This window comes from Molossus molossus, unplaced genomic scaffold (assembly GCF_014108415.1).
Source record: "Molossus molossus isolate mMolMol1 unplaced genomic scaffold, mMolMol1.p scaffold_m16_p_20, whole genome shotgun sequence".
NCBI classification, from domain to species: Eukaryota; Metazoa; Chordata; class Mammalia; order Chiroptera; family Molossidae; genus Molossus; species Molossus molossus.
This window is the reverse complement of record NW_023425356.1, coordinates 48,859,216-48,873,200: the sequence shown is the minus strand read 5'-3', so window position 1 is coordinate 48,873,200 and position 13,985 is coordinate 48,859,216. Positions and strand designations below refer to the sequence as shown.

Genomic DNA, 13,985 nt, shown 5'->3' with positions numbered 1-13,985 from the left:
CTGCTGTGAGGATGGAACAGGAATGAATGAATGACAATCATCCTTATTGTGCTATCTGTTTTTACAGGCTCACTTTGCTGCGTAGCAAAGCAATACTGTTTGCTGATTGGAACAGGGTGTTATTATTCCTTTGGTTTATTTAATCCCTCAAATCCACTTGAGGCTTCTTTTTACTTTTACACGGAATTTAATGTAAGTAACGATGGCAGTAAAGCTGGAAAAATGTCCCTCAAAATCTTTCCAACTTCCCACAATTAGTATTACTAGATTATAAAGCTCATCATAGTCATTTCAGTAACAGGCACTACTTAGAGACATCTGCAATGAAGAAACCACTGAGCAATTTTATCTTAAAACCACTGCTATCTTTTTTTTTTTTTTTAATCCTCATCTGAGGACATTTTTTTGTTTTTTGTTCAGGTGGAGTGGGGGGGGGGGAGTGGGAGGGAGAGGAAGAGAGAGAGAGAAACATCCACGTGAAAGGGACACATCAAGTGGTTGCCACCCGCATGACCCAACCAGGGCCGGGGACAAACTGCAACTGAGGTACGTGCCCTTAGCGGGAACCGAACCCGGGCCTCTCTGGACCGCAGGCCAACGCTCTAACCGCTGAGCCAAACCGGCCAGGGCAAACCGCTGCCGTCTTATTCAGCAACATCCAATGCCACAGGAGTACATGGCATGAATGCCTACACTAATACATGTGTGCACATTTATATGTGTTTTATCAAAGGCTGGGGTGCAAAAGTGTGCACCAAAATGTCTCAGTGGTTACATTTATAACATGGGTTTACAGGTGATTATTTTTCTTCTTTGACTTTTCAGAATTTTTCCAACAGTCTACAATAAACATGTATTACTTTTGTAATTAGGAAAAGTAAATCTTTTAAAAACTACAAATGGTAGAATATGAAACTGCATTTCAGTGCCCCAGAAGGAGAGCTGTCAACTGATGTGTCTCTCTCGAGTCCATGTTTCTCTCTCCCCTCCCCACCCCCTCCACTCTAACAATCAATGGGAAAGTATCCCCGGGTGAGGATTAAAGAAAAGCAATATTCCAAAGTCACCCAGCTAATAAATCGCGGAGCTGGGATTCGAACTCAAGTCTGCGCAGCTCCAAAGCTCTGCGCAGACTAGCACGGGTCTGCCCCATCAGCACGTGTTACCTTCCTAATGGGCAGCACTGAGCTTGGCTGGGGCGAACACGGAAAAGAGAATGAATGAAAAGAGGGGCGAGCGAGCCTCCACCCCAAAGAACTCACCGTCTGGTGGGAACAGTGACACTATCAAGTTGAAGAAACTCTCCCAGAAGGCATATCGAGACCCACGGGGGGAGGGAAGGAGCGAGGGAAGATGACCCTCGGCTGTCTCTGCGGTTACCGACGGGGCAGCGAGCGGCCGCCAGGCGGCGCTCTTCCGCGGCGTTCAGGCAGCGGTGCGAGGCAGAGGGACAGCGCTCTGGACACCCCAGGCCCTCGTGCAAGGGGTTCGCTCCGCTGTGTGAGGCGACAGCAGCCGCCTCGCCCTGTTTCACCATAGTTGCAGTGGCTCTCGGGGACTGGCCACCCCAGTCGGGCCAATGAAGCTTTCCCGCGGCCCCTGGACGACCAGCAGATGACTTCCCCCCTCCTGCTTCCCTTCCGGACCCGCTGCACCTGAGTCCTCTCTGCCCTTTCCTGCCGCCTGCCTCCGGGGGGGGGCCGTCATCGCTACAGTCCCCCCCCCCGTCTGGGGCCCGTTGGATGAAAGACTGTTGAGCACGTCCCCCAGCTTTCTCCCTTGAGGGGCGGTTGCTGAGGGTCAGAGCAGGAATCACACAGAGCGGACTCCTCTGCGGGGACCGCCGGGGACTAAGGTCCCACGGTGGGGCCCAAAAAGAAAAAGCGAGTCGCCACAGAGGAAGAAGGCAAAGGGAAGGGACTCGGAGTTGACACTCCGGGGGCGGTAAGAGGGACCAAGGAAGAGCCGGCGGTGGCAGAAGGACGAGATGACAAGACCCACACAGGGGCCACAGCAAGGGGGAGGCGGCTGGGGAGAGGCCACTGTATTCAAGGCCAAGGGACACAGGTCTGTGGAGCTCTCCTTGGGGACAGCGCTTCGTGGGGCTGTCCCTGCCTTACCGATGTAGAACGTCATGTACACCAGGGAGATGCAGAGGATGACGCTCGTCAGCGTGTTGCTAAATAGGTCCGTCAGTATGAACTGAATGATTCTGGCACCCCAGTAGCCAAAAAAGATGCTTCCCAACATGTGGAAGGAGAAGTCCATAATCACGTGGAACTCTAAAAGAAAAGGAGAAAAACAAAGTTGAACTCTAACCTTGGTTTCCTTCGTGGATGGCACTTGGGCCTGTGCACTTGGGCCTGTGCTGGCAGATGGCGAGCGGGGACCTGGGTCTCCAGCAGAGGGATCTCCTGTGACAGCCTGACAAGGAGGCTCTCTGGGGACGTTCCCTGAGCGTCTGCAGTCCCAGGTCTGCCCATCCAGGGACAGCAAGGTCAGACGCCCCGTAGGGCCCGTTTCGGAGGATTCCGTGACACGCTTGTGACAAGCTGGAGAGTGAATGTCCCCCCGGAAGAGACCTGAATGTCCATCCAAATTCAAATGTTGTATAAACTGTCAGGGCCAAGCAAACCTCGTCCGGGATCTCCGCCCATCTGCAGTCCATTTAAGACCCCTGCTCCCAGCCCGGGTGGCCTTTGGGAAATGGAGAGGGGACATTTTCTATAGTCACAATAACTGGGGACAGTAGGGACAGTGAGTGAGCAGATTTCAGGCTACGCCATCGTAGTCCCCATCCTGAACGCCTTCCGAGAAGCACCCAGACCCCTGTCGCATGACCTTCCTTTCTCCTTCCAGCCCTCCCTCCTCCTACAGTTACCACGTCGCCACGGCAGGGGGACGCCTGCGCCTCTCCGTGCTGAGATTGCTCCCCTCTTCTTCCCTGCTGACACCGTGTCTGGAAACCTAGCGAGACCCCGTGCTCCACAGCCCAGTGAACTTGACTTGCGCGAATCTGACAATTAGCGCTGGAGGACCTGACGCCGGGTACTGCCTGAACCATACTGCTTTCACCGGGACCACGCCAGCCCTTTGCATCCACCCCCGGAGATCCAGACTGACCCAGGAAAGAAGTAAATCTGAGCCAGATGAAAAAATCTGTGCGCGCGTGTGTACGCGTGCACACACATACACACACACGTGCACATGCATATTGAGGGAGATGAAAGAATTTAACATTCTTTCCCCCTTAGTGTCCAAGAAAAGAACTAGATAGCATGTAGTTATTTTCTTGTTGCCTGATGTGCTCTTGTCACTGGTCCAAGAATCAAGTGTAGAGAAAGCAGTCAAGTTAATGCGTCTTGAATGGGTTTTCATTTCGGTCCGAACTGAGATGCCCCGTGTAAGTGTGACTTTGAGAAAATATGCAGACACGAGAAAAATGTCCCTACCCCTAAACACCAACGACTGTTGCATGTTGTTCCGAAGAATTCCAAACAGAATGCTCGTGACACCGCAGATGATGGTTGATTCTCCTCGAATGATATCAATATACATTTTGGAGATGCCTGGGAAAGAAAATGCCACACATAACTTCATATGGTAAATGATGCTTTTTTTTTTTATTTATTTATTTTATCCTCACCCGAGGACATTTTTCGATATTTTGTTCAGATAGAGGGAGAGGGAGAGAGAGAGAGAGAAACATCGACGTGAAAGCGACACATCGAGTGGTCGCCACCCACACGACCCAACCAGGGCCGGGGACAAACTGCAACCAAGGTACGTGCCCTTAGCGGGAACCGAACCCGGGTCTCTCCGGACCGCAGGCCGACGCTCTAACCGCTGAGCCAAACCGGCCAGGGCAAATGATGCTTTTTCACAAGAAACACAAACACGGAAAGAAAGAAGATACTAGAAACAAAAGAAGGCAGCCATGCCCGGGATGGGTCTGTGAGACAGTCACCAGAACCAGTTTTTAATTTCTCCGCCATGCCGTCCCTCTCTCCAGGGACAAAGGGACACAACCACAGTACTCCTTGAATGTCCATTGACTCATACCAGGTGTGGGCTGCAGAAGGAGACAAGGCACTTCCCAGGACACCGCATTTAGCCTGAGTGAACATGAATCATTAGACGTCAAAAGAATCACATTTTAGAAATAAGTACAAAATGTGACCCAGCCATTCTGCTCCTGGACGCACACCAAGGAGAACTGAGAACGTGTGTCCACACAAACATCTGTACGTGAATGCACACAGCAGCCTTACTCCTAATAGCACAAAAGTGGGAGCAGCCATAGTCCCTCAGCTGGGGAGTGGATAAAACATCGCTGTCTCTCCCTGCAATGGAACCGATACGTGTTACACCTATGGATGACCCTTCAAAACATGACACTACGTGGAAGAAGCCAGCCACAAAGATCACACGTCGGGCGGTCTGATTTATATGAAAGTCCAGCATAGGCTAATTTCTTCTACCAGGAGAAAACGGTTATGGGGGCCAGAACCCGTGTACCACCCGAGCATTTTCGACACAGAGAAAATATCAGTGAAGAGCCAAACACCTTCACTCGTTTTCTTTTCAAGAAATAGAAGACTTTCTGTTCTACTCCTTTGCTGAAAACATTTTTTAATGTGGAAACTGCAATAAGTAACTAAAGCATAAAGTTCCTTGCAGCCACTTCGAGTCAAGGATGGCAGAAACGAGAGCAGGGAGAGACGGAGGTGAGCAGAACCGGGGGCAAACACGAATGACTGAAAGAGAAGGACAGGGGAAGGAGAGAGAGGAAAACTGTACTTAGAAAAAAGAGAGAAAGAAGAGAGGGCAGAACCAGACTGAGAACTTAGAATCTTACCCTCACAAGTGTCTCGAACCCCATTTCCCACCTGTAGGGACAAGTGGGTGTGAGAATGGGAATATCACTTGCTGGGAAGCTTGGAGCTCTCCCACGCCAGTCATAAGGTAACATGTTTCCACAAAATACAATCAATGCCCGAAAGTTAGTTAGGAACATATTTCTGAGTCAAGAAAACAGAAACCATGGCATCTAACCATTTCGTGTTCGCATTGCCGAGTTGACCAAGCAAGATGAGACACCCCCACAAACCCTCCTGGGAGTCGCCTTGTATCGAGTAACATATTTGCCAGACTACACTCTTACCCCATTTCCTGTAGATAAACTACAAGCACCTGCCCAAGGTCAGCTCGTCCAAAACGGAGTCCAAGAAAAGGCAGGGAAGCCTTGGAGACGTCTCACTGGGGTACGACACTGTTTCTACCTGACAACTCAGTGGAATGGAATAAGAATGCTCATTTTTATCACTTTCTAGAAAAGTTACGTTTTCTTCTTGGAAAAAAAAAAAATTCCTTTGAGATCCTAACGGGTGCCACTGAACCCAGACCCTGGGTGGCCTCCTCTGCACTGTGCCCTCCGTCACTCATGGCTCCATCGCCAAGAGCAGCACAGACATCTACACCGCCGGGTGCACCATTTGGGCAAGAAAAATGTAACCAAAGGCAGACCGTTTATCCTCAGATCTTTTTTTTTTTTTTTTTATCCTCACCCCGAGGACATTTTTCCATATTTTGTTCAGATATAGCGGGAGGGAGAGAGAGGAAGAGAGAGAAAGAGAGAGAAACATCGATGTGAAAGGGACACATCGAGTGGCTGCCACCCACACAACCAACCAGGGCCGGGGACTAACTGCAACCTAGGTACATGCCCTTAGCGGGAACCGAACCCGGGTCTCTCCGGACCGCAGGTCGACGCTCCAGCCGCTGAGCCAAACCGGCCAGGGCTGTCCTCAGATCTTCACGATGAGAGAGGAGTCGGCCCGACTCACCGATGGTTTTCAGTGAATTCACGGAGTGAACCGAGTCCGTGATGCCAAGGGTCATGCTGAAGAGCAGGCTGCACTGCAGATCCCACGAATGGTTATTGAATTTCGTGACCACATATCCAATTATGATGAACGCCGTGGAGAAGCTGATGAATCCAGTTAATGAGACCTGTGAAACCAATTCATTACCCGGTATCAGATTCGACATCTGAAGACAGCGGAGCTTCGCATCACGCAGGAATCAGATCCTGGGTGCGTATTTTACACCGTTCCTCTGGAAGAGAACTTGAAAAGGTAGTTTCTTGTTCACCTGCCTCAAAGAAACCATCCCTTCCAAACAAATGAGAGTCTGCCTTATTGTTGAAGGGCCAGTTCCCCAATCTTTCTTGTTCTTCTTCCTGCTTTTTTTTTTTTTTATCCTCACCCGAGGACATTCTTCCACTTTTTGTACAGACAGAGTGGGAGGGAGAGAGAGGAAGAGAGAGCGAGGGAAACATCCATGTGAAGGGACACATCGAGTGGCTGCCACCCGCACGACCAACCAGGTCTGGGGACAAACTGCAACCGAGGTACGTGCCCTTAGCGGGAACCGAACCCGGGTCTCTCCGGACCGCAGGCGGACACTCTAACCGCTGAGCCAAGCCGGCCAGGGCTCTTCTTCCTGCTTAAGAGTTCTCAACATCAAAATGATGTTCTTAAAATGGCATGCACACTTCTGCTTCTGGGTAAAACGTTTCCTGGCTCCCTTGGTGTTCCTGCAGGGCTCCAGGTAGAAAGAAAAGGAAAAGAAAAGGCCAAAGACCATGCCAGCATTCTCAAAGAAACCTCGCTCCGCAAACTTCTGTGTAGTACTTTTCATTGACCACACTTCCCTAAGGCCACCACCGATGTCCGGGAGGCTGGATAATGTGGTGTTTCTGTTAGTGGGGGAAAGGGAGACTGCACACCCAACAGACAATTAGCAGTGACTGCCTTAGAAACAGAAATAACAATGAAAAGCTTTAGACAAGCGGAAGGGACAAAAAGCATCAAGAAAAGTGAATCAGCTTGATTGAGAAGGGAAGGAAGCAAAGGAAAAGCATGGTAAATGCAGAGTACAAAAACTGTATGGGAGAAATAAACCCAAATCTATTTCCTTTGCTTTCTTTTTAAATTTATCTTTCATTTACAAACAGGAAAATTCATTCTTTTGGGGTACAGTGATGTGAGTTTTGACAAATGCAGGCAGTCATTTAGCCATGACCACAGTCAAAAACAAAGCAGAGCGACTCAGTTGGTTGGAGCACCATCCTATGCGCCAAAATGTGGTGGGTTCGATTCCAGGTCAGGGCACATACCTAGGTTGTGGGTTCAATCCCTGGTCAAGGTGCATGCGGGAGGCAACCGATTGATGTTTCTCTCTCACAATGATGTTTATTTCTTTCTCTAAACTCAGTTTTTAAAAATCTTTTAAAGAAAACAAACAGAGCAGATCCATCACCCCTCCAAATGTCCCATGCTGCGCCTTTGTAGTCAGTTTCTTCCCTCCTCCCCAGTCCCTGGCAACCAATGATCTGTCCTCCAACCTATAGCTCTGCCTTTGCTAGAAGGAAGGCGCATGAATGGAATTATACAACATGCGGGTTTTGAGTTTGCGTTTCTTTCTCTTAGCATAACACATTTAAGTTCTTCCATGTGGTTCCTAGCAATACTCTGTTCCTTTTTTATTGCTGAGTAATATTCCCTTTTGTACCAAACTTCATAATTAACAAAACAATCTACTGAACAAATTTAGACCCCTGTATTCAACTGTTACAGAATACAGATTTTTGGAAAGCAAACACAGAATGTTTTGGAAAACAGATCATGCACTAGGCTGCAAAACAAATCTCCACAAATCACAAGAATTGATACATAAAGCGCGTTCTCTGGTTGCACAGTGATGAGAGAAATCATAACAACAAGCCATATTTGGAAATTTTAAAACAATTTCTAAATGATTAACGGGTCAAGGAAAAAAGCAAAATAAAGCGTAGGTAGGATTGGAATGATAATAAAAACACTAACAATCAAAACGTGGAATATTACACTGAAGAGCAGTTATAGGACAATTTGAAAACTTTACTTGTACAAAACACAAAAAGTAAGCGAGCTAAAAAAATCAAACAACTAATATCCAACTCAAGATGTTGGGGTGAGGGGAACACAAAATAAAACCAAAAGAAATAAATGTTCTTTGAAAGGAAAAATAAAATAGTCTGGCAGGCATAGTTAAGGGGGAAAGAGATTGAGAGAGAGAGAGAGAGCGAGCGCACAAGTAAAACATTTTAGCAACAAAACTAGATCCACAGATACAGTTGCGATCAAGTCAGCTGCGAATTAGAATCCGGGTCCTGCCACCTGTTCACCTGGCTTGCAGTCTGTTTACATGTCAAATGGCAATGACATTTACCCACTGCCTAGTTCAGTGGTCACTCAGCAAACAGTCACCCCCACTTCTTCCCCTCACCTCTCTCTAATCACTGCTTCTGCAGCATGAGGAGGGCAAAACAACTAAAAATGTGGGATTTGTGAATTACTAACCTTCTTCATAGACAACCATATTCTCTGTCAACACGAATAAGAACTGACCATAACGTATTTTGAAACGTGTTCTTACCTGCCAAAGCACATTCTTGAGGATATAAAAGTCCACATCCAGGGCAGCCATAAATATAATTAAAGGTGAAACGTAACAATAAAGTGCGTAACTTGACGTTCTTAGAAGAGGGTAGACAAGGTGATGCACCTACACTAACAAAAACACACAAGAAATTAGTTTGCTGCCATTTTGAAGTATCAGAAATTGGGTTGATGGTGCATCAATCAACATCAAGTTTAGAATAAACCAATTTGCATTTCATGGGGGATTATGCGAAAGGCCAGTCCTGGGGGTATTGGAGAGAGTTCTTGATCTAACTGTCCACATGAGTTACATGTAGTCCCCTATTTCACAGACAATTGTGCGGGCTTGGGCTACATGAACACTATCTGTGTAAGTCACCAACGTTTCAAAAGTGGAACATTGGTGAGATGATTTTAGGTGGGTCACAGATAAGTATTTTTTTTTATCAGTGTGAGAGAGACACATCAATTGGTTGCCTCCTGCACACACCCCGACCAGGGCAGTGAACGGACCTGCAACTCAGGTACGTGCCCTTGAGCGGGAATCAAACCTGGGACCCTTCAGTGTTCAGGCTGACACTCTAACCACTGAGCAACAATGGCCAGGGCACAGATAAGTTTTTTTTACTTGACTCTTAGATATTTATTCTAATTTGCATAAAGGGTGGGACCTTACACAGGTACTTGTGATTTTATAGACATTTGCTTAGGATTTTAAAATCGTTCAATGAATCAGGTAGAGAAAAATAATATACAGATTGTGTATACAGGAAACAAATCATGAACATTGTACAAGGAATGGAAAATACAGCAACAGCCCTGGCCGGTTTGACTTAGCGGTTGGAGCGTTGGCCTGTGGACCAGGGAGTCTCAGGTTCGGTTCCCACTAGGGGCACGTACCAAAATAAATAAATAAAAAAGAAAAGAAAATACAGCAACAATGACTGAAGTGCCATAAGTATTCCCTCCTAAAAGGTGTTTGGCCCAATTAATAGTTCAATCTTCATTACTTAACCTCTATGTGCCTCAGTCCCCTCATCTGTAAAATGGGAATAGAGTAACTACTTCCATTGGGTTGCTGTGAGGATGAATGAATGATGTCAGCTAGCAGTGCTGGTGTTTTAGAAAAGAAACTCAAGCCCTGGCCGGTTTGGCTCAGCGGTTAGAGCGTCGGCCTGCGGTCCAGAGAGACCCAGGTTTGGTTCCTGCTAAGGGCACGTACCTCGGTTGCAGTTTGTCCCCGGCCCTGGTTGGGTGGTACAGGTGGCAGCCACTCGATGTGTCCCTTTCATGTCGATGTTTCTCTCTCTCTCTTCCTCTCTCTCCCTCCCACTCTATCTAAACAAAAAATGGAAAAATGTCCTCGGGTGAAGATAAGAAAAGAAAAAGAAAAGAAACTCGAGGCTTCTACCATCCTAGATGGGCACAAGTATCATCTCCACGTTTAAAAAAATAAAAGAATGAGTGAAGACGACTTATTATCGATCACACTGCTGTGCGTCTGAAATCACGAGTTAATCAATTCACAAGTTAATGGCATTTTTCTTGTGTCTACTTTACATATGGTGTTTGTCCTATACATTTCTATTATACTCTATCGTATATGAGGCTGGCGGTCAGAAAAGAGGAACCACGCTTCATCAGGACAGCCACAGTTGCTTTTGCGACCAGAGTCTCCGCGGGTTGAAGACAACAGCACGGAAGAAGCCGGCACGTGACCAGGGGAAGGAAACCAGGGCCGACTCCAGAGGAAGGCAGTGAAGAACCCAAGGATGCAGTCGAATGGTCTACACTTCCACACGGGTGCTTTTCGTAGGCATCTCTCATTTATGTTTCCTTGACTGTATGGTTTCTCCCTTTCAAAAAAATATTGCTACCAGATTAATGTTTTTCAGCAGCTAATTCACACTTTCAAAAATCCATACATTCAGGGATGGGTGGGAGCGGACCTTGTTTGGGGGTCTCTGTTCTTTCATTTTTCTCTGACTTAGGCACGTATGTTACCTGAATAAAATGGTAGGCCAGAGTTCCCATCACAAATCCCAGTACAGAAAGGACTGTCAAGGCAGTAACTTCAGAAAGCTTTAAAAAGGACCTCATAAACCCTAAAGAAATAAATGTACATGTTATTTAGATGTCATGTAGAGTCTCCAAACAATTTCTTATCCCCTCTCTCTAGTTATTTCATGTTAAATTTACTCTGAGTGTCATCTCCTTATGAATAAATAATTAACAGGAAAAAAAAACAACCAAACCTCCTCTGAGTGTCATTTCATTGTAAATGCGGCCTCTTCAGTAGGAGACGCACATGACGAGGCGTCTTACAGGTGAGCCTGGAAAACCTCCAAGGGCCGAAACCCTCCCATCTGCCCACCCCGTGTCACTGACCTATGGGTCTACTGATGAGACATTATGAAAAGCCGAACTCCGTATCTCCCAGGACACTTGATATCAGTAATTACTCACCAGAACTACCCCAGCAGAGATTCTCTAGATTCACTGAAAGCCACAGTCTTTTCACGGAGTTCTAACCACAGTGAAAACTGCTTTCACGGGACCAGTAACAAAAGATACTTGTTAATTCTCTGTCCACATGCACTTCCGTGCCTTGAAACTCTGTGCCCTACCCAGCCAGTGTGGCTCAGTGGTTGAGCGTCGACCCCCGCACCAAGAGATCACCGTTTCGATTCCCGGTCAGAGCACATGCCCAGGTTGTGGGCCCGATCCCCAGTGGGGGGCGTGCAGGAGGCGGCCAATGTTCTCTCTCATTGATGTTCTATCCCTCCCTCTCCCTCTAAAATCAATAAAGAAAAAAGAAAAGAAACACACTGTCTGCCCTAAGATTCGTTCCCTCCAGAAGTGATCTATAGACTCTAACCCAGTTAATGTAGGCCTTGAGCAAGGTTTGCTGGGGTCCCAGACTCTGCATTTACTGATGTCCAGCCACAGGTCAAGCCAAACCTGTAAATACTGAATACTTCGTATTCATAAGGCCAGACCGAGAAGTGTTTCTCTCTGCAATGCCCTTTACTGCTGGAACACGTGTGTCTGTGAAGTCGTCAAAGACCTGGAACCAGTGAAGTTCATGGTCACCAGCACCTCGCAGGACCAACAGGGACCAAGGTCATTAGTGAGAGTTTTCAAGACCCCAGGGAAAGCAATTTCACTCCGATACAATGAAATAAAGTGAAGGTGATTTTATGTTCAGTTGCTTCATTGTTTCTTTATAGTCTTCGAGTTCCAAAAAGGATTTTAAAACAGCTGACATTTTTCCCCAAATAAAAGTTTTCAAAGGGGACTAGGAACTTCTCTGATTGTGAGCACTGGATGGTGGGACCAAGTGCCTGCGTTTTCCGATGTTGTTTTATCTGCTTGGAGACCGCTCGCTATACCTCCTGAATCCTTCATCACTGTTGAACAGACCCTTACATATGAAGCCTTTCTTAATTCCTCAGTAGGGTTCGGGGTGGGTGGCTCATTTTCACGTAATGGAACAGACAAAATTGATGAGCCCAGCTATGCAAATTGCGAATTGCGTGTCTAGGTTCCATTGGCTCTGATTGCCCTCTCCTTTTTCCAACCATTTGGGCCAGGTAAGGCCTGGCTGGGCAGGCCAGCAGTGTTAGGGCTCTTGCCTCACAAGAGATGGTTGACCATACCTTTCAGTGATCCTACACACACTGCATTGAAATGATGTGTTTGCCCACTGCCCCCACGAGAGGGCTCCTTGGGCAAGGGCAGTCTCGTTCTACGCCTACCATGCTCCGTGCTCAGCCAAGGGCCCCGAGTGGAGGAACACGGGGTAGACGCTACTTGTAATTAAATGAAGCGAGGCTGACAGCATTCACCCACGTCTTACGCTCTCGTGGGCCCCTTCTTCTGATGTAGTTGTGATCGCTTCCTGCACAGACAAAGGCTGGAAGGGCAGAGGGAAGACGAGAGGTGAAAGCCGCCACCTACCTCCGAAAACCACCGTCAAACACATGACGGCTATGAAATGCCCATGACTGTAAATGCTCTCAGCTGGCCTTCCACAGACTAAATCAGGCTTGTGCCCTTCGTTTTCCCCCCAGAAGGAAGAGTTTGTTTTTGCCATTTGCTTTTCAGTCCTTCCTTGAGGAAGTCATCAGAGTTATTCCCGACACGCACAACTGCAGACCAACCTGTGATGTACGCAGAAAGGGGAACATGAGACCTGCCCGCACACACGTTCTTTCCACCAAAGAGAGCACCACACTCAGATCTGAGCACACTTCGTGCCCCAGGGCACTGGTCCGTACCTCCTGGTGCAGCTCAGGCTCCTGGAACATTTTGCAGCGAGCAAACAGCAGGAGGCGCTCCTGAGATGCTACATGCACTGTGGGGGCGGGGTGGGGGTGGGGGCTGTGTGCATCTCTGCACTTCCCCGTGTCCCACATGGCAATGTGTTTGCTCACCTTCCCCACTGGACAGTGGGTTTCTCGAGGGCTAGGGCTGAATATTAATTTTTACGAACGCTGCGCACACAGTACCTGGCACATAACAGGCTGTCCCTACATATGTGATGAACTGAACTGTTTGAGGGGGCCCTCTCTCATCATTCTGCAATCCCATGTGCCCTTTTCCTCTCCAGGACCCTCCAAAACCAAAATGACAAACAGGAAATGAGATCAGAGTTGGGTCACGCCAGTTAGGTGGGGGTGGCAAGGGGGTGAATAACATGAAGACAAAGGAAAAGATGCAAGTTAAGGTTTGATCATGTGCTGTCTTTGAATGAATTGAAAAAGTCTCCTTTCCTGACCACAGGGCACAGGGCCACACATGAACAAAAGGCTGGATTTCAGTCTCAACACCCCCCCTGTGCTGGTGCCCCATGTAGGACAGAGCCACTGGGGGCAGTCTGAGAAGGACTGTTTCTGTTTTATTTTTCCTTGTTGCTCGTCTTGACCTAAAGACTCCTAGAGGTTCCTGAAGTATCCCCAATAATATTTAGAGCTCATTTCTGGTTCTTTGTTTTGCACCTGTCTGGTCTACAAACACAATGATTCTGGTGGGAAGCAGAGGCTGGGCAAGAAATGAGATTTCAAATGCTACGTCTTCAAATCACTTCACCTGTCTTCAGGTCCTTGTCATCTTCACATCCTGCTGTCGCCACTTTTCACTACAGCATCACCCTCAAATCTTCTCCAAACTACCAAGACGAGGGGTGTCTTCTTCCAAGGCTCAGGGGGCTCCGAATTGAAATCCCGATGGAGGCTGTCGAAAACCACAAAGAACCGCACTCACTGGGCTCTGCGTCTGTTTGCCAGGGTCAGTACTGCCAACTGATACCACACTGAAAGTCATTTCCATGCCTACTTCCTATTGGTTTCTTGCCGACTCATTTTCATTCTGATTGGCTACCTATATCATCCCCACGTCCAATCCAGAAACAGCTAAGTGACCCAGTTCCAGGGCAGCTTGCATTTCTTCCTGCTCAGGCTGTGACTGTATCAACAACTGTCTTAACTGATTTTCACT

General features: G+C 47.7%; 1 protein-coding gene across 1 annotated transcript in view; it reads right to left on the bottom strand.

The window, feature by feature from the left end:
• The window catches only part of SLC9C2 (solute carrier family 9 member C2 (putative)), a 66,761-nt gene extending 52,986 nt beyond the window's left edge, over window positions 1-13,775 (bottom strand). The window contains exons 1-7 of the mRNA XM_036272980.1: window positions 13,578-13,775; window positions 12,447-12,649; window positions 10,491-10,591; window positions 8,482-8,610; window positions 5,847-6,012; window positions 3,453-3,569; window positions 2,121-2,282 (exon numbers count right to left, since the gene is read on the bottom strand). Of these exons, the coding sequence (XP_036128873.1) occupies window positions 2,121-2,282; window positions 3,453-3,569; window positions 5,847-6,012; window positions 8,482-8,610; window positions 10,491-10,591; window positions 12,447-12,582 (811 nt within the window). The 5' untranslated portion in view covers window positions 12,583-12,649; window positions 13,578-13,775. The remainder of the gene's footprint in view (window positions 1-2,120; window positions 2,283-3,452; window positions 3,570-5,846; window positions 6,013-8,481; window positions 8,611-10,490; window positions 10,592-12,446; window positions 12,650-13,577) is intronic.
• Between the last annotated feature and the right edge of the window lie 210 nt (window positions 13,776-13,985).